Source organism: Oncorhynchus tshawytscha, unplaced genomic scaffold (assembly GCF_018296145.1).
Source record: "Oncorhynchus tshawytscha isolate Ot180627B unplaced genomic scaffold, Otsh_v2.0 Un_contig_10183_pilon_pilon, whole genome shotgun sequence".
NCBI lineage: Eukaryota > Metazoa > Chordata > Actinopteri > Salmoniformes > Salmonidae > Oncorhynchus > Oncorhynchus tshawytscha.
This window is the reverse complement of record NW_024609252.1, coordinates 3824-25059: the sequence shown is the minus strand read 5'-3', so window position 1 is coordinate 25059 and position 21236 is coordinate 3824. Positions and strand designations below refer to the sequence as shown.

General features: G+C 50.1%; 1 protein-coding gene across 1 annotated transcript in view; it reads left to right on the top strand.

The window, feature by feature from the left end:
* The window catches only part of LOC121844485 (DNA topoisomerase 3-alpha-like), a 45173-nt gene extending 24633 nt beyond the window's left edge, over positions 1 to 20540 (top strand). The window contains 11 exon segments of the mRNA XM_042314632.1: positions 2640 to 2850; positions 5872 to 6057; positions 7775 to 7904; positions 10075 to 10188; positions 13138 to 13303; positions 13590 to 13736; positions 15023 to 15145; positions 17561 to 17703; positions 17885 to 18165; positions 18168 to 18321; positions 19910 to 20540. Coding sequence (XP_042170566.1) covers positions 2640 to 2850; positions 5872 to 6057; positions 7775 to 7904; positions 10075 to 10188; positions 13138 to 13303; positions 13590 to 13736; positions 15023 to 15145; positions 17561 to 17703; positions 17885 to 18165; positions 18168 to 18321; positions 19910 to 20067 — 1813 coding nt within the window. The 3' untranslated portion in view covers positions 20068 to 20540.
* Positions 20541 to 21236: the final 696 nt, after the last annotated feature.

The window sequence follows — 21236 nt, the reverse complement described above, 5'->3', positions numbered from 1 at the left end:
TGGTCCCTACTCCCTAAACCTGAGACCCTAAACCTTAGACACTAAACCCTAGTTCCTACTCCTTAAATCTTAGACCCTAAACCCTACTCACTAAACCATAAACCTTAGACCCTAAACCCTAGTCCCTTCTCCCTAAACCTTAGACCCTAAACCCTAGTCCCTAAACCCTAGTCCCTACTCCCTAAATCTTAGACCCTACTCCCTAAACCTTAGACCCTAAACCCTATGCCCTACTCCCTAAACCTTTGACCCTAAACCCTAGTCCCTACTCCCTAAACCCTCGTCCCTACTCCCTAAACCTTAGACCCTAAACCCTAGTCCCTACTCCCTAAACCTTTGACCCTAAACCCTAGTCCCTAAACCCTAGTCCCTACTCCCTAAACCCTCGTCCCTACTCCCTAAACCTTAGACCCTAAACCCTAGTCCCTACTCCCTAAACCTTTGACCCTAAACCCTAGTCCCTAAACCCTAGTCCCTACTCCCTAAACCTTAGACCCTAAACCCTAGTCCCTACTCCCTAAACCTTAGACCCTAAACCCTATGCCCTACTCCCTAAACCTTAGACCCAAAACCCTACTCCCTAAAACCTTAGACCCTAAACCCTAGTCCCTACTCCCTAAAACCTAGACCCTACTCACTACACACAGGGGTGAGGGTTTTCCCTAGACCCTAAACCCTACTCCCTACACCCTAGACCCTACTCCCTAGACCCTACTCCCTAGACCCTACTCCCTAGACCCTACTCGCTAAATCCTACTCGCTAGATCCTACTCCCTAGACCCTACTTCCAAGATCCTACGTCCAAGACCCTACTACCTAGACCCTACTCCCTAGACCCTACTCCCTAGACCCTACTCCCTAGATCCTACTCCCTAGACCATACTCCCTAAACTCTAGACCTTAAGCCCTATTCACTACACAAGTCTGGAGGACATTAGTGTCGCAGGTCTGGAGGACGTTAGTGTCGCAGGTCTGGGGGACGTTAGTGGAGGACGTTAGTGTCGCAGGTCTGGAGGACGTTAGTGTCGCAGGTCTGGAGGACGTTAGTGGAGGACGTTAGTGGAGGACGTTAGTGTCGCAGGTCTGGAGGACGTCAGTGTCGCAGGTCTGGAAGACGTCAGTGTCGCAGGTCTGGAGGACGTTAGTGTCGCAGGTCTGGAGGACGTTAGTGTCGCAGGTCTGGAGGACGTTAGTGTCGCAGGTCTGGAGGACGTTAGTGTCGCAGGTCTGGAGGACGTTAGTGGAGGACGTTAGTGTCGCAGGTCTGGAGGACGTTAGTGGAGGACGTTAGTGTCGCAGGTCTGGAGGACGTTAGTGGAGGACGTTAGTGTCGCAGGTCTGGAGGACGTTAGTGTCGCAGGTCTGGAGGGCGTTAGTGTCGCAGGTCTGGAGGACGTTAGTGGAGGACGTTAGTGTCGCAGGTCTGGAGGACGTTAGTGGAGGACGTTAGTGTCGCAGGTCTGGAGGACGTTAGTGGAGGACGTTAGTGGAGGACGTTAGTGTCGCAGGTCTGGAGGACGTCAGTGTCGCAGGTCTGGAAGACGTCAGTGTCGCAGGTCTGGAGGACGTTAGTGTCGCAGGTCTGGAGGACGTTAGTGTCGCAGGTCTGGAGGACGTTAGTGTCGCAGGTCTGGAGGACGTTAGTGTCGCAGGTCTGGAGGGCGTTAGTGTCGCAGGTCTGGAGGACGTTAGTGTCGCAGGTCTGGAGGACGTTAGTGGAGGGCGTTAGTGTCGCAGGTCTGGAGGACGTTAGTGGAGGACGTTAGTGTCGCAGGTCTGGAGGACGTTAGTGGAGGACGTTAGTGTCGCAGGTCTGGAGGGCGTTAGTGGAGGACGTCAGTGGAGGACGTTAGTGTCGCAGGTCTGGAGGACGTTAGTGGAGGACGCCAGTGGAGGACGTTAGTGTCGCAGGTCTGGAGGGCGTTAGTGGAGGGCGTTAGTGTCGCAGGTCTGGAGGACGTTAGTGGAGGACGTTAGTGTCGCAGGTCTGGAGGACGTTAGTGGAGGGCGTTAGTGGAGGACGTTAGTGTCGCAGGTCTGGAGGACGTTAGTGTCGCAGGTCTGGAGGACGTTAGTGGAGGGCGTTAGTGTCGCAGGTCTGGAGGACGTTAGTGGAGGACGTTAGTGTCGCAGGTCTGGAGGACGTTAGTGTCGCAGGTCTGGAGGACGTTAGTGGAGGGCGTTAGTGTCGCAGGTCTGGAGGACGTTAGTGGAGGACGTTAGTGTCGCAGGTCTGGAGGACGTTAGTGTCGCAGGTCTGGAGGACGTTAGTGGAGGACGTTAGTGTCGCAGGTCTGGAGGACGTTAGTGGAGGACGTTAGTGTCGCAGGTCTGGAGGACGTTAGTGGAGGATAGTGCATTTGAATGGGAGAGCTGGCATTCAGCGCTGGTACTCTGGTAAGCTACTGCCACTTGGTCAGTTCCCCAGGCTATTAATCATCTTTCTGTTAACAAGTTCCCCAGGCTTTTAATCATCTTTGTTAACAAGTTCCCCAGGCTTTTATTAATCTTTCTGTTAACAAGTTCCCCAGGCTTTTGGGAACTAGGAGAGTGAAACCTGGGTGTCCCAGGATGCCTGTGAAGGCCCCCCTCATCAGTTGTAGAGGTGTGTGGTAATATTTTCATCTCTGTGTGTTTAGGTTAATCAGTTATCCGCGTACAGAGACCAACCTGTTTCCTAAGGACCTGGCCCTGGGCCCCTTGGTGGAGCATCAGACACACAGCCCCTCCTGGGGGGCCTTCGCTAGGGGGGTGATGGAGCAGCCAGGGGGACCCAACCCACGGCAGGGCACCAAGACAGATCAGGCTCACCCCCCTATACACCCCATTAAGTACACCAACACACTACAGGTATATATATATATATACACCAAGTACACCAACACACTACAGGTATATATATATATATATACATACAGTGCCTTGCGAAAGTATTCGGCCCCCTTGAACTTTGCGACCTTTTGCCACATTTCAGGCTTCAAACATAAAGATATAAAACTGTATTTTTTTGTGAAGAATCAACAACAAGTGGGACACAATCATGAAGTGGAACAACATTTATTGGATATTTCAAACTTTTTTAACAAATCAAAAACTGAAAAATTGGGCGTGCAAAATTATTCAGCCCCCTTAAGTTAATACTTTGTAGCGCCACCTTTTGCTGCGATTACAGCTGTAAGTCGCTTGGGCTATGTCTCTATCAGTTTTGCACATCGAGAGACTGAAATTTTTTCCCATTCCTCCTTGCAAAACAGCTCGAGCTCAGTGAGGTTGGACGGAGATCATTTGTGAACAGCAGTTTTCAGTTCTTTCCACAGATTCTCGATTGGTTTCAGGTCTGGACTTTGACTTGGCCATTCTAACACCTGGATATGTTTATTTTTGAACCATTCCATTGTAGATTTTGCTTTATGTTTTGGAACATTGTCTTGTTGGAAGACAAATCTCCGTCCCAGTCTCAGGTCTTTTGCAGACTCCATCAGGTTTTCTTCCAGAATGGTCCTGTATTTGGCTCCATCCATCTTCCCATCAATTTGAACCATCTTCCCTGTCCCTGCTGAAGAAAAGCAGGCCCAAACCATGATGCTGCCACCACCATGTTTGACAGTGGGGATGGTGTGTTCAGGGTGATGAGCTGTGTTGCTTTTACGCCAAACATAACATTTTTCATTGTTGCCAAAAAGTTCAATTTTGGTTTCATCTGACCAGAGCACCTTCTTCCACATGTTTGGTGTGTCTCCCAGGTGGCTTGTGGCAAACTTTAAACAACACTTTTTATGGATATCTTTAAGAAATGGCTTTCTTCTTGCCACTCTTCCGTAAAGGCCATATTTGTGCAATATACGACTGATTGTTGTCCTATGGACAGAGTCTCCCACCTCAGCTGTAGATCTCTGCAGTTCATCCAGAGTGATCATGGGCCTCTTGGCTGCATCTCTGATCAGTCTTCTCCTTGTATGAGCTGAAAGTTTAGAGGGACGGCCAGGTCTTGGTAGATTTGCAGTGGTCTGATACTCCTTCCATTTCAATATTATCGCTTGCACAGTGCTCCTTGGGATGTTTAAAGCTTGGGAAATCTTTTTGTATCCAAATCCGGCTTTAAACTTCTTCACAACAGTATCTCGGACCTGCCTGGTGTGTTCCTTGTTCTTCATGATGCTCTCTGCGCTTTTAACGGACCTCTGAGACTATCACAGTGCAGGTGCCTTTATACGGAGACTTGATTACACACAGGTGGATTGTATTTATCATCATTAGTCATTTAGGTCAACATTGGATCATTCAGGGATCCTCACTGAACTTCTGGAGAGAGTTTGCTGCACTGAAAGTAAAGGGGCTGAATAATTTTGCACGCCCAATTTTTCAGTTTTTGATTTGTTAAAAAAGTTTGAAATATCCAATAAATGACGTTCCACTTCATGATTGTGTCCCACTTGTTGTTGATTCTTCACAAAAAAATACAGTTTTATATCTTTATGTTTGAAGCCTGAAATGTGGCAAAAGGTCGCAAAGTTCAAGGGGGCCGAATACTTTCGCAAGGCACTGTATACACCAAGTACACCAACACACTACAGGTATATATATACATACACTCAATTAGTATTTGGTAGCATTGCCTTTAAATTGTTTAACTTGGGTCAAATGTTTTGGGTATCCTTCCACAAGCTTCCCACAATAAGTTGGGTGAATTTTGGCCCATTCCTCCTGACAGAGCTGGTGTAACTGAGTCAGGTTTGTAGGCCTGCTTGCTCGCTCACGCTTTTTCAGTTCTGCCCACACATTTTCTATGGGATTGAGGTCAGGGCTTTGTCATGGCCACTCCAATACCTTGACTTTGTTGTCCTTAAGGCATTTTGCCACAACTTGAAGTATGCTTGGGGTCATTGTCCATTTGGAAGACCCATTTGTGACCAAGCTTTTCCTTCCTTAACTTCCTGACTGATGTCTTGAGATGTTGCTTCAAAATATCCACTTAATTTCTCCAAAAAGTATGATCTATGTCCTCATGTGCTGCTGCAAACCGTAGTCTGGCTTTTTTATGGCGGTTTTGGAGCAGTGGCTTCTTCCTTGCTGAGCGGCCTTTCAGGTTATGTTGATATAGAACTCGTTTTGCTGTGGATATAGATACTTTTGTACCTGTTTCGTCCAGCATCTTCACAAGGTCCTTAACTGTTGTTCTGAGATAGATTTGCACTTTTCGCACCAAAGTATGTTCATATCTAGGAGACAGAACGCGTCTCCTTCCTGAGCGGATTGACGGCTGCGTGGTCCCATGGTGTTTATTGTTACGCGGAGCGAAACGGGGGAACCCAAGAACGGACTCTGAAGAGGAAGCAGGGATGAATGAACCAAAATGTTTATTGTACACAGAGAAATATGGAGTACAGAACTGGGGTAGCTCATGAAGTCAACTTAGTGTATGTAAACTTCTGACCCACTGGAATTGTGATACAGTGAATTATCAGTGAAATAATCTGTCTGTAAACAATTGTTGGAAAAATGACTTGTGTCATGCACAAAGTAGATGTCCTAACCGACTTGCCATAACTATAGTTTGTTAACAAGAAATTTGTGGAGTGGTTGAAAAACAAGTTTTAATGAATCCAACCCAAGTGTATGTGAAACTTCTGACTTCTGACTTCAACTGTATCTAGGGACATGGAGACATCGGGACACGGTCTAGGTCTATATAATATATATAATATAACATATAATATAATATAACATATAATATAACATATAATATAACATATAATATACTATTGACTCCAACCTAAGTGTATGTAAACTTCCGACTTCAACTGTATCTACACCAAGTACACCAACCGTGTTCCTGAGTTGACTATCCTGAAATGTGTTTTCTGTCTCCAGGGCAACGAGCAGCGTGTGTATGAGTTCATTGTGCGTCACTTCCTGGCGTGCGTATCCCTTGATGCTGTGGGGCAGGAAACGGTGGTCGAGGTGGAAATGGCTCACGAGAGGTTCTCCGCAAACGGCCTCATGATCATCAGGAGGAACTACCTGGACGTGTACCCCTACGACCGCTGGAGCACTAAGGTGGGGGTCATTTACCACGAGGGGGGTCATACCCCTCGACCGCTGGAGCACTAAGGGGGGGGTCATTTACCACGAGGGGGGTCATACCCCTACGACCGCTGGAGCACTAAGGTGGGGGGTCATTTACCCGGGGGTCATACCCCTACGACCGCTGGAGCACTAAGGGGGGGGTCATTTACCACGGGGGGGTCATACCCCTTTAACCGCTGGAGCACTAAGGTGATGGGGGTCATTTACCACGAGGGGGTCATACCCCTCATGCTGGAGCACTAAGGTGGGGGGGGTCATTTACCACTGGAGCACTAGGGGGGGTCATTTACCATGGGGGGGTCATACCCCTAGGGTCCGCTGGAGCACTAAGGGGGTCATTTACCACGTTGGGGGTCATACCCCTTTACGTTATGGAGCACTAAGGGGGGTCATTTACCATGTTGAATCATACCCCTGAGGGTCCGCTGGAGCACTAAGGGGGGGGTCATTTATCATGGGGGGTCATATGAGGGTCCCGTTATGAACCCTGGAGCACTAAGGGGGGGGTCATTTATCATGTTGAATGGAGCACTTGAGGGTCCCGTTAACCCCTGGGGGGTCTTTATCATGTCATCTTTATCTGGGGGTCTTTACATGCTGGAGCACTAAGGTGGGGGTCATTTACCACGAGGGGGGGTCATACCCCTGACTGCTGGAGCACTAAGGTGGGGGGGGTCATTTACCACGAGGGGGTGTCATACCCCTTGGAGCACTAAGGTGGGGGGTCATTTTACCACGGGGGGTATATGAGGGTCCCGTTATGAACCCCTGGGGCACTTTATCAGGTTGAATATATGAGGGTCCCGTTATGACCCCCTGGGGGGGGTCTTTATCTGGAATACTAAGGTCCCGGGGGGGTCTTTATCATGTTGAATATACCCCTTCACTAAGGTGGGGGGTCCCGTCATTTACCCCTGGGGTCTTTATCATGTTGAATATATGAGGGTCCGTTATGAACCCCTGGGGGTCTTTATCATGTTGAATATATGAGGGTCCGTTATGAACCCCTGGGGGTCTTTATCATGTTGAATATATGAGGGTCCCGTTATGAACCCCTGGGGGTCTTTATCATGTTGAATATATGAGGGTCCCGTTATGAACCCCTGGGGGTCTTTATCATGTTGAATATATGAGGGTCCGTTATGAACCCCTGGGGGTCTTTATCATGTTGAATATATGAGGGTCCCGTTATGAACCCCTGGGGGGGGACACACTTTATCATGTTGAATATATGAGGGTCCCGTTATGAACCCCTGGGGGGTCTTTATCATGTTGAATATATGAGGGTCCCGTTATGAACCCCTGGGGGGTCTTTATCATGTTGAATATATGAGGGTCCCGTTATGAACCCCTGGGGGTCTTTATCATGTTGAATATATGAGGGTCCGTTATGAACCCCTGGGGGTCTTTATCATGTTGAATATATGAGGGTCCCGTTATGAACCCCTGGGGGTCTTTATCATGTTGAATATATGAGGGTCCCGTTATGAACCCCTGGGGGTCTTTATCATGTTGAATATATGAGGGTCCCGTTATGAACCCCTGGGGGGGGTCTTTATCATGTTGAATATATGAGGGTCCCGTTATGAACCACTGGGGGACTCCACATAATGTTTGTTTGTTAATCTGACTGTGTGTGTGTGTGTGTGTGTGTGTGTGTGTGTGTGTGTGTGTGTGTGTGTTGCAGGTGATCCCAGTGTATGAGCAGGGTAGCCAGTTCCAGCCGTCAGCGATAGAGATGCTGGATGGCCAGACCTCTCCTCCTCAACTCCTCACGGAGGCAGACCTCATATCACTGATGGAGAAACACGGCATCGGTACACTACACACACACACACTACACACACACTACACACACACACACACACACACACACACACACACACACACACACACACACACACACACACACACACACACACACACACTACACACACACACTACACACACATACTACACACACACTACACACACACACACACACTACACACACACACACACACACACTACACACTACACACACACACACACACACACACACACACACACACACACACACACTACACACACACACTACACACACACACACACACACACACTACACACACACTACACACTACACACACACACTACACACACACACACACACACACACACACACACACACACACACACACACACACACACACACACACACACACACACACACTACACACACACACACACTACACACACACACACACACACACACACACACACACACACACTACACACACACTACACACACACACACACTACACACACACACACACTACACACACACACACACACACACACACACACACACACACACACACACACTACACACACACACACACACACACACACACACACACACACACACACACACACACACACACACACACACACACACACACTACACACACTACACACACACTACACACACACCACACACACACACGCAATACACACACAGCTGAATCAGGTTAACTGTTAGTGGTTAACTGCAGTGTGTTTGTTAGTGGTTAACTGCAGTGTGTTAGTGGTTAACTGCAGTGTGTTAGTGGTTAACTGCAGTGTGTTAGTGGTTAACTGCAGTGTGTTTGTTAGTGGTTAACTGCAGTGTGTTAGTGGTTAACTGCAGTGTGTTAGTGGTTAACTGCAGTGTGTTAGTGGTTAACTGCAGTGTGTTTGTTAGTGGTTAACTGCAGTGTGTTAGTGGTTAACTGCAGTGTGTTAGTGGTTAACTGCAGTTTGTTTGTTAGTGGTTAACTGCAGTGTGTTAGTGGTTAACTGCAGTGTGTTAGTGGTTAACTGCAGTGTGTTAGTGGTTAACTGCAGTGTGTTAGTGGTTAACTGCAGTGTGTTAGTGGTTAACTGCAGTGTGTTTGTTAGTGGTTAACTGCAGTGTGTTAGTGGTTAACTGCAGTGTGTTTGTTAGTGGTTAACTGCAGTGTGTTTGTTAGTGGTTAACTGCAGTGTGTTAGTGGTTAACTGCAGTGTGTTTGTTAGTGGTTAACTGCAGTGTGTTAGTGGTTAACTGCAGTGTGTTTGTTAGTGGTTAACTGCAGTGTGTTTGTTAGTGGTTAACTGCAGTGTGTTAGTGGTTAACTGCAGTGTGTTAGTGGTTAACTGCAGTGTGTTTGTTAGTGGTTAACTGCAGTGTGTTAGTGGTTAACTGCAGTGTGTTAGTGGTTAACTGCAGTGTGTTTGTTAGTGGTTAACTGCAGTGTGTTAGTGGTTAACTGCAGTGTGTTAGTGGTTAACTGCAGTGTGTTTGTTAGTGGTTAACTGCAGTGTGTTAGTGGTTAACTGCAGTGTTTGTTAGTGGTTAACTGCAGTGTGTTTGTTAGTGGTTAGCTGCAGTGTGTTAGTGGTTAACTGCAGTGTGTTAGTGGTTAACTGCAGTGTGTTAGTGGTTAACTGCAGTGTGTTAGTGGTTAACTGCAGTGTGTTTGTTAGTGGTTAACTGCAGTGTGTTAGTGGTTAACTGCAGTGTTTGTTAGTGGTTAACTGCAGTGTGTTTGTTAGTGGTTAACTGCAGTGTGTTAGTGGTTAACTGCAGTGTGTTAGTGGTTAACTGCAGTGTTTGTTAGTGGTTAACTGCAGTGTGTTTGTTAGTGGTTAGCTGCAGTGTGTTAGTGGTTAACTGCAGTGTGTTAGTGGTTAACTGCAGTGTGTTAGTGGTTAACTGCAGTGTGTTAGTGGTTAACTGCAGTGTGTTAGTGGTTAACTGCAGTGTGCTTTTTAGTGGTTAACTGCAGTGTTTGTTAGTGGTTAACTGCAGTGTGTTAGTGGTTAACTGCAGTGTGTTAGTGGTTAACTGCAGTGTGCTTTTTAGTGGTTAACTGCAGTGTGTTTTTAGTGGTTAACTGCAGTGTGTTTTTTAGTGGTTAACTGCAGTGTGTTTGTTAGTGGTTAACTGCAGTGTGTTTGTTAGTGGTTAACTGCAGTGTGTTTTAACAGGTACGGATGCCACCCACGCAGATCACATTGAGACCATAAAGAGCCGTATGTACGTGGGACTAACAGCTGATCAGAGGTTTCTACCAGGAGAGCTTGGGATGGGACTGGTGGAGGGTAGGTACTGGAGGGAAAGGGGGTAGAGGGTAGGTACCGGGGACTGGTGGAGGGTATGTCCGGGGACTGGTGAGGGTAGGTACAGGGGAAGGGGGTGGGTGTGGAGGGTACCTGAGGGCACGGGGCAAGGGTGGTGGGTTTGGAGGGTAGGTACGGGGGAAGGGACTGGTGGAGGGTAGGTACGGGGGATGGGACTGGTGGAGGGTAGGTACGGGGGAAGGGACTGGTGGAGGGTAGGTACGGGGGACTGGTGGAGGGTAGGTACGGGAGGAAGGGACTGGTGGAGGGTAGGTACGGGGGAAGGGACTGGTGGAGGGTAGGTACGGGGGACTGGTGGAGGGTAGATACAGGGGGAAGGGACTGGTGAAGGGTAGGTACGGGGGAAGGGACTGGTGGAGGGTAGGTACGGGGGGACTGGTGGAGGGTAGGTACGGGGGAAGGGACCGGTGGAGGGTAGGGGAAGGGACGGGGGAAGGGACTGGTGGAGGGTAGGTATGGGGGAAGGGACTGGTGGAGGGTAGGTATGGGGGAAGGGACTGGTGGAGGGTAGGTACGGGAGGAAGGGACTGGTGGAGGGTAGGTACGGGGGACTGGTTGAGGGTAGGTATGGGGGAAGGGACTGGTGGAGGGTAGGTACGGGGGACTGGTGGAGGGTAGGTACGGGGGAAGGGACTGGTGGAGGGTAGGTATGGGGGACTGGTGGAGGGTAGGTACGGGGGAAGGGACTGGTGGAGGGTAGGTACGGGGGACTGGTGGAGGGTAGGTACGGGGGAAGGGACTGGTGGAATGGGTAGGTATGGGGGAAGGGACTGGTGGAGGGTAGGTACGGGAGACTGGTGGAGGGTAGGTACAGGGGGAAGGGACTGGTGGAGGGTAGGTACGGGGGAAGGGACTGGTGGAGGGTAGGTACTGGGGAGGGTAGGTACGGGGGAAGGGACTGGTGGAGGGTAGGTACGGGGAAGGGACTGGTGGAGGGTAGGTATGGGGGAAGGGACTGGTGGAGGGTAGGTACAGGAGACTGGTGGAGGGTAGGTACGGGGGAAGGGACTGGTGGAGGGTAGGTATGGGGGAAGGGACTGGTGGAGGGTAGGTAGGGGGGGAAGGGACTGGTGGAGGGTAGGTACGGGGGAAGGGACTGGTGGAGGGTAGGTATGGGGGAAGGGACTGGTGGAGGGTAGGTACGGGGGACTGGTGGAGGGTAGGTACGGGGGACTGGTGGAGGGTAGGTACGGGGGACTGGTGGAGGGTAGGTACAGGGGACTGGTGGAGGGTAGGTACGGGGGAAGGGACTGGTGGAGGGTAGGTACGGGGACTGGGGGAAGGGACTGGTGGAGGGTGGAGGTACGGGGGAAGGGACTGGTGGAGGGTAGGTACAGGGGGAAGGGACTGGTGGAGGGTAGGTATGGGGGGGGGAAGGGACTGGTGGAGGGTAGGTACAGGAGACTGGTGGAGGGTAGGTACGGGGGAAGGGACTGGTGGAGGGTAGGTACGGGGGACTGGTGGAGGGTAGGTACGGGGGAAGGGACTGGTGGAGGGTAGGGACTGGTGGAGGGTAGGTAGGGGGGAAGGGACTGGTGGAGGGTAGGTACGGGGGACTGGTTGAGGGTAGGTACGGGGGAAGGGACTGGTGGAGGGTAGGTACAGGGGACTGGTGGAGGGTAGGTACGGGGGGACTGGTGGAGGGTAGGTATGGGGGAAGGGACTGGTGGAGGGTAGGTACAGGGGACTGGTGGAGGGTAGGTATGGGGGGGGGAAGGGACTGGTGGAGGGTAGGTACGGGGAAGGGACTGGTGGAGGGTAGGTATGGGGGGAAGGGACTGGTGGAGGGTAGGTACAGGGGACTGGTGGAGGGTAGGTATGGGGGAAGGGACTGGTGGAGGGTAGGTACGGGGAAGGGACTGGTGGAGGGTAGGTATGGGGGGGAGGGACTGGTGGAGGGTAGGTACGGGGAAGGGACTGGTGGAGGGTAGGTACGGGGGACTGGTGGAGGGTAGGTACGGGGGAAGGGACTGGTGGAGGGTAGGTATGGGGGGGGAAGGGACTGGTGGAGGGTAGGTACGGGGGAAGGGACTGGTGGAGGGTAGGTACGGGGGACTGGTGGAGGGTAGGTACGGGGGGACTGGTGGAGGGTAGGTACGGGGGAAGGGACTGGTGGAGGGTAGGTATGGGGGACTGGTGGAGGGTAGGTATGGGGGGAAGGAACTACTGGATCAGAGAGTCTGCTAAATGACTGCCTACTATAGTGGCTCTGGATCAGAGAGTCTGCTCAATGACTCCCTACTGTAGTGGCTCTGGATCAGAGAGTCTGTTAAATGACTCCCTACTGTAGTGGCTCTGGATCAGAGAGTCTGCTAAATGACTCCCTACTGTAGTGCCTCTGGATAAGAGAGTCTGCTAAATGACTCCCTACTGCTACATGACTCCCTACTATAGTGGCTCTGGATCAGAGAGTCTGCTAAATGACTCCCTACTGTAGTGTCTCTGGATCAGAGTGTCTGCTAAATGACTCCCTACTGTAGTGGCTCTGGATCAGAGAGTCTGCTAAATGACTCCCTACTGTAGTGGCTCTGGATAAGAGAGTCTGCTAAATGACTCTGATGTGAATGTGTGTCTGTAGGATCAGAGAGTCTGTTAAATGACTCCCTACTGTAGTGGCTCTGGATCAGAGAGTCTGCTAAATGACTCTGGATCAGAGTGTCTGCTAAATGACTCCCTACTGTAGTGGCTCTGGATCAGAGAGTCTGCTAAATGACTCCCTACTGTAGTGTCTCTGGATCAGAGAGTCTGTTAAATGACTCCCTACTGTAGTGGCTCTGGATAAGAGAGTCTGCTAAATGACTCCCTACTGTAGTGTCTCTGGATCAGAGAGTCTGTTAAATGACTCCCTACTGTAGTGGCTCTGGATAAGAGAGTCTGCTAAATGACTCTGATGTGAATGTGTGTCTGTAGGTTATAACTCCATGGGGTATGAGATGTCTAAGCCACACCTGCGGGCGGAGCTGGAGGCGGACCTGAAGCTGGTATCGGAGGGGAGGAAGGACAAACAGAGCGTGTTGAGACACCACATTCACAAATACAAGACGGTCTTCGTAGAGTCTGTTCAGAAAGCCAAGAGGTGAAACACACACACACACACACATACATACAGTGTATATACACACACACACACACACACACACACACACACACACACACACACACACACATACAGTGTATATACACACACACACACACACACACACACACACAGTGTATATACACACACACACACACACACACACACACACACACACACACACACACATACACATACAGTGTATATACACACACACACACACACACATACAGTGTATACACACACACACAGCAGTTGTAATGTGTCGTTTCTTGTCGTCTCTCAGGTTGGACGAGGCTCTGTCTATCTATCTGGGCGCTGCCCAGGAGTTCAGCGAATCAGAGCAGCAGGATATGGAAATGCCCCTCCCAGTCAGGAAATGTCCTCAGTGTGGGCGGGACATGGTGCTGCGGAGGAGGAAGGAGGGGAATGGGTGAGACGGGGGAGACAGATTAGACGAGGACACTGGGGGAAGGGATGAGACGGGGGGGGACGGGGAGACTGGGGGAGTGATGAGACTGGGGGACCTGGGAGACTGGGGGAAGGATGGAGACTGGGGGAGGGTGGAGACGGGGAGACAGATTAGACGAGGACACTGGGGGAAGGGATGAGACTGGGGGACGGGGAGATTGGGGGAGGGTGGAGACTGGGGGACGGATGAGACTGGAGACTGGGGGAGGGTGGACACTGGGGGAAGGGATGAGACTGGGGACGGGGAGACTGGGGGAAGGGTGGAGACTGGGGGAGGGATGAGACGGGGGACGGGGGGGGAGGGTGGAGACTGGGGGAGGGGTGGGGTGGAGACTGGGGAGGGTGGAGACTGGGGGGTGGAGATTGGGGAAGGGTGGAGACTGGGAGAGGGTGGAGATTGGGGGAGGGTGGAGACTGGGAGAGGGTGGAGATTGGGGAAGGGTGGAGACTGGGAGAGGGTGGAGACTGGGGAGGGTGGAGACTGGGGGAGGGATGAGACTGGGGAGACAAACTTTCTGTTGTTGTGAAGGAAGGTTGGTTCTGTTCTGAAGGAAGGTTGGTTCTGTTGTTGTGAAGGAAGGTTGGTTCTGTTGTGACGGAAGGTTGGTTCTGTTGTGACGGAAGGTTGGTTCTGTTGTGAAGGAAGGTTGGTTCTGTTGGGAAGGAAGGTTGGTTCTGTTGGGAAGGAAGGTTGGTTCTGTTGGGAAGGAAGGTTGGTTTTGTTGTTGTGAAGGACGGTTGGTTCTGTTGGGAAGGAAGGTTGGTTCTGTTGGGAAGGACGGTTGGTTCTGTTTGTGAAGATTTGTTTTGTTGTGAAGGAAGGTTGGTTCTGTTGTTGTGAAGGAGGGAAGGACGGTTCATTTTGTTGTTGTGAAGGAAGGTTGGTTCTGTTGTGAAGGAAGGTTGGTTCTGTTGTGAAGGAAGGTTGGTTCTGTTGTGAAGGAAGGTTGGTTCTGTTGTGAAGGAAGGTTGGTTCTGTTGTGAAGGAAGGTTGGTTCTGTTGTTGTGAAGGAAGGTTGGTTCTGTTGTTGTGAAGGAAGGTTCCTTCTGTTGTTGTGGAGGAAGGTTCGTTCTGTTGTTGTGAAGGAAGGTTGGTTCTGTTGTTCTGCCTCAACAACTTTTTCTCTGAGCTTTTCCAAACGGACATTTTGACCACTTTCACAACATTTTACCCAAAGTCTTGGAGGGTATTCTATCATAGTCTGCTTCTCTGCTATTCAATATCTTCTAATCCTTTCTCTCTAACAGGAAGTACCTGTCCTGCGTTGGTTACCCAGAATGCAAGTGTTCCGTGTGGTTTCCGGACACGGTGTTAGAGGTCAACAGAGACGAGTCTGTCTGTCCCACCTGTCAGCCCCGCCCTGTTCACATGTAGGTATCTGTCTGTCTGTCTGTTATGTCTGTCTGCCTGTCTGCCTGTCTGTCTGTCTGTCTGTCTGTTATACCTGTCTGTCTGTCTGTTATACCGGTCTGTCTGTCTGCCTGCTTGTCTGTCTGTCTGTCTGTCTGTCCCTGTCTGCCTGTCTGTCTGTCTGTCTGTTATGTCTGTCTGCCTGTCTGCCTGTCTGTCTGTCTGTCTGTCTGTTATACCTGTCTGTCTGTCTGTTATACCGGTCTGTCTGTCTGCCTGCTTGTCTGTCTGTCTGTCTGCCTGCTTGTCTGCCTGCTTGTCTGCCTGCCCGCCCTGATGGTAGTGGAGACAGTGATATAAACCAGCCACACCAAAGAGTCCTGATGGAGACATCAGTACAGATATCTTGATACTGTAAAACTACTGCAAACTGAGTTTTGAAGCCAATTTGAGGAATCTCTCCAGTTTCAGAGTGGACGAGGCCCTGATGACCGTCTGTTACAGATGGTTCATTTAACCCATTCTACCATTCAGGGCCGTCTGTTACAGATGGTTCATTTAACCCATTCTAACATTCAGGGCCGTCTGTTACAGATGGTTCATTTAACCCATTCTAACATTCAGGGCCGTCTGTTACAGATGGTTCATTTAACCCATTCTAACATTCAGGGCCGTCTGTTACAGATGGTTCATTTAACCCATTCTTACATTCAGGGCCGTCTGTTACAGATGGTTCATTTAACCCATTCTAACATTCAGGGCCGTCTGTTACAGATGGTTCATTTAACCCATTCTTACATTCAGGGCCGTCTGTTACAGATGGTTCATTTAATCCATTCTAACATTCAGGGCCGTCGGCTGGCGCTACGGAGGCGTTTGTTTCCGTCATGTAAAAACTGTCCCACTGCCATTCTCCAGTGCTAAGGGGGGGATGGGTGGTCATAGTGCTGTCACACATTCTCCAGTGATAAGGGGGATGGGTGGTCATAGTGCTGTCACACATTCTCCAGTGATAAGGGGGATGGGTGGTCATAGTGCTGTCACACATTCTCCAGTGCTAAGGGGGGATGGGTGGTCATAGTGCTGTCACACATTCTCCAGTGCTAAGGGGGATGGGTGGTCATAGTGCTGTCACACATTCTCCAGTGATAAGGGGGATGGGTGGTCATAGTGCTGTCACACATTCTCCAGTGCTAAGGGGGATGGGTGGTCATAGTGCTGTCACACATTCTCCAGTGCTAAGGGGGATGGGTGGTCATAGTGCTGTCACACATTCTCCAGTGATAATGCCAGATTCAGCAAATGACCTGTCTAACATCAGGTCGCTTGAGCTGAGGGGGAGGGGTGGTCATAGTTTAGGGGGAGGGGTGGTCATATTTGAGGTGGGATGGGTGGTCATATTTGAGGGGATGGGTGGTCATATTTGAGGTGTGATGGGTGGTCATATTTGAGGTGGGATGGGTGGTCATATTTGAGGTGGATGGGTGGTCATATTTGAGGTGGGATGGGTGGTCATATTTGAGGTGGGATGGGTGGTCATATTTGAGGGGGATGGGTGGTCATATTTGAGGGGGATGGGTGGTCATATTTGAGGGGGATGGGCGGTCATATTTGAGGGGGATGGGTGGTCATATTTGAGGGGGATGGGTGGTCATATTTGAGGTGGGATGGGTGGTCATATTTGAGGGGGATGGGTGGTAATGAGGGGGAGGGGTGGTCATATTTGAGGGGGATGGGTGGTAATGAGGGGGGGGGTGGTCATATTTGAGGGGGATGGGTGGTCATATTTGAGGGGAGGGGTGGTCATATTTGAGGTGGGAGGGGTGGTCATATTTGAGGTGGGATGGCTGGTCATATTTGAGGTGGATGGGTGGTCATATTTGAGGGTGGGGGGGAGGGGTGGTCATATTTGAGGTGGGATGGGTGGTCATATTTGAGGGGAGGGTGGTCATATTTGAGGTGGGATGGGTGGTCATATTTGAGGTGGGATGGGTGGTCATATTTGAGGTGGGATGGGTGGTCATATTTGAGGGGGATGGGTGGTCATATTTGAGGGGGATGGGTGGTCATATTTGAGGGGGATGGGTGGTCATATTTGAGGGGGATGGGTGGTCATATTTGAGGGGTGGGATGGGTGGTCATATTTGAACTGGGTGGGATGGGTGGTCATATTTGAGGGGGATGGGTGGTCATATTTGAGGTGGGATGGGTGGTCATATTTGAGCTGGGTGGGATGGGTGGTCATATTTGAGGTGGGATGGGTGGTCATATTTGAGGGGGATGGGTGGTCATATTTGAGTGGGGATGGGTGGTCATAGTTGAGGGGGGATGGGTGGTCATATTTGAGGGGCGATGGGTGGTCATATTTGAGGGGACTGCCCCCTGGGTGTAATAAAGACTACTCTACATGACTCCTCCTGTCTCTTCCTCTGCAGGTTAAAGTTGAAGTTCCGACGAGGCAGCCTCCCTCCCATGATGCCGCTGGAGTTTGTGGGCTGCATCGGAGGGTGTGACGAGACACTGAGGGAGGTGCTCAACCTCAAATACCTCAGAATGGGTGGAGGGGGTGGCGGGAGGAGTAGGAGGAAGAGGGGGAGCTGGGGGAGGAAGAGGAGTAGGAGCAGCTGGGGGAGGAAGAGGAGGAGCTGGGGGAGGAAGAGGTGGAGCTGGGGAAGGAAGAGGAGGAGGAAGGGGAGACACTGCAACCAATCAACCTAGACCTCGCCCAGCCCCCAGACCGGACCCCCTGTCTCCCCAAGCCCCCAACCCCCTCCTCATCCTGGCCCCCCACCCTCGCCCTGACCCCCAGGCCCCACGCCCTGACCCCAGAGGTGGTGACATCACAGTGTGTAACTGTGGGTCGGAGGCGGTCCTCCTCACCGTGAGGAAAGACGGTCCTAACCAGGGCAGACAGTTCTATAAGTGTTCCTCTGGAGGCTGTAACTTCTTCCTGTGGACCGACCAGCCCGACACTAACGTTTACCCTCCAGGCCCCCAGGGGCGCGCCACCCAGCAGGCCACACCAGCCCCCGGGACCTCCGTGGGGAGGTGGTTTGTAACTGCAGTGAGCCAGCGGTTCAGAGGACAGTGCAGAAGGAAGGACCTAATAAAGGAAAAGTGTTCCATACCTGTGGGAAGCCCAGAGATCAACAGTGTGGATTCTTCCTCTGGGCTGACGAGAACATCCCACCACCAGGTAACGAAACACACGCTGTAACACACACACACACTGTAACACACACACTGTAACACACACACACTGTAACACACACACACTGTAACACACACACACTGTAACACACACACACTATAACACACACACACTGTAACACACACACACACACACACTGTAACACACACACACACACTGTAACACACACACACTGTAACACACACACACTGTAACACACACACACTGTAACACACACACACACACACACACTGTAACACACACACACACACACTGTAACACACACACACACACACACACACTGTAACACACACACACTGTAACAACACACACACTGTAACACACACACACACACACTGTAACACACACACTGTAACACACACACTGTAACACACACACACTGTAACACACACACGCTGTAACACACACACACACACACACACACTGTAACACACACACGCTGTAACACACACACACACACACACACTGTAACACACACACACTGTAACACACACACTGTAACACACACACTGTAACACACACACTGTAACACACACACACTGTAACACACACACACACTGTAACACACACACACTGTAACACACACACTGTAACACACACACTGTAACACACACACACTGTAACACACACACTGTAACACACACAGGCTGTAACACACACACGCTGTAACACACACACCACACACTATAACACACACACACTGTAACACACACACACTGTAACACACACACACTATAACACACACACTGTAACACACACACACTATAACACACACACGCTGTAACACACTGTACACACTGTAACACACACACACTGTAACACACACACTGTACACACTATAACACACACACACGCTAAACACACACACACTGTAACACACACACTGTAACACACACACTGTAACACACACACACTATAACACACACACGCTGTAACACACACACGCTGTAACACACACACACTGTAACACACACACACTATAACACACACACGCTGCTGTAACACACACACGCTGTAACACACACACACACACTGTAACACACACACACTGTAACACACACACACACACTGTAACACACACACTGCACACACACACACTGTAACACACACACTGTAACACACACACTAACACACACACTGTAACACACACACACACTGTAACACACACACACTGTAACACACACACACACACACACTGTAACACACACACACTGTAACACACACACACACACTGTAACACACACACACTGTAACACACACACACACACTGTAACACACACACACTGTAACACATACACACTGTAACACACACACACTATAACACACACACACTGTAACACACACACACTGTAACACACACACACACATAACACACACACACTGTAACACACACTATAACACACACTGTAACACACACACACACTGTAACACACACACACACTATAACACACACACACTGTAACACACACACACTGTAACACACACACACTATAACACACACACAATGTAACACACACATGCAGACACATACACCCACCCCCCATTGCTAACCCTCTGTCTGTGTCTCTACCAGGTTCAGGTTCTGGAGGGGGAGACTGGGGGAAGAGGGGGAGGGAGACTGGGGGAGGAGGAGCCCCCCCCACCACCAAACCCCCCGCTACCAGGAAGCCCCGTACCTGTGGCATCTGTCACATGCCTGGACACACACGTGTCACCTGCCCTCAGCGCTGACCTTTAACCCCTGATCCCACTGCTGCCATAGAGATGCTCTGACCCCCGTGTGACCTTGTCCCCGACCTCTGAACTCCAATGTGATCAAGAAGCTCAGCGGTTGATGTTTTTGATATAAACACAGAACTAGAATCAGTTTACCTTCAACTCGCCCCTTAACCCTAAACATCAGGAGGGGATCCCAGACGGACCAGAGGCCAGAGGTGTTAAACCAGGGTTCATTTGGGACAGGAGTGGGACTGGGTTCAGTCTGCCTGTGTCTCACCTCTGACAGAGAAACTGCATTTAAAGGAGAATAGATCAATAGTTTACAGAGAAATAAAAGAATGGATTTGAATGGTAATTTGTCCCCAATATGTAACATTGGTGTAAAGAATAGAATTGTAAATCCAGCTGGGAGGAGACAGACTGGAGAAAGGGGAGATTAATACTGGTATTTTTGAATGTTTATATAAAATCACTGATCCCAGCAATCTGTTGTCCTGTAATCTGTCTGACGAGTGCCTCTAAAATATCTCCCTTGTGTTGATTAATATGTACTAAGTTACAGTAGGAAGGACTTGTGTAAAAACTAATTAAATGGATTGGAAATGGGTGTTTCTATTGATTAGATCATAGCAGAGAGGAATAGGCGAAACTAGAATATCTTTGATCGTGACCACTTCATTATTGATTGATTGACTTCAGCGCGTTAGTCAAGTTTCTATGGTTGAACGGGGCGCACCTCCCCCGGAGGGCTGTTCCGTTCCCAGGCCGCCAGGGTGTTTCCGGTCCCAGCAGCTGTTCTGTCAAATGTTGATCATTTTAGCTAACCCTTTTACTTAACTTCATTTCCCTAAACCTGCTGCGAAAAGTCAAATCTTACGTTCATTTGACAAAAGCAGGATCCTTCACCAGGGTTTCCACTAGTTACCACACCCACAAAGTCAAGTTACCACCGCCACATAGTTGGCTATAATCACAAAAATTAATGAAAACAAAAAAAAATATGCCTTAATTTAATAATCTTAGGCGTAAGATTCCCAGTGTGAGTAAGGTTTAAAATCCCATTTTAAGAAGATAAAAGAGCTGTTTCCGACTTTGTGGCTGTGGTAACCAGTGTCTCCGCTCCGCCTGATAAACACCAACAGAGACTCGGCAGCGACGGACGGTTTCCCGAAGCACAAATG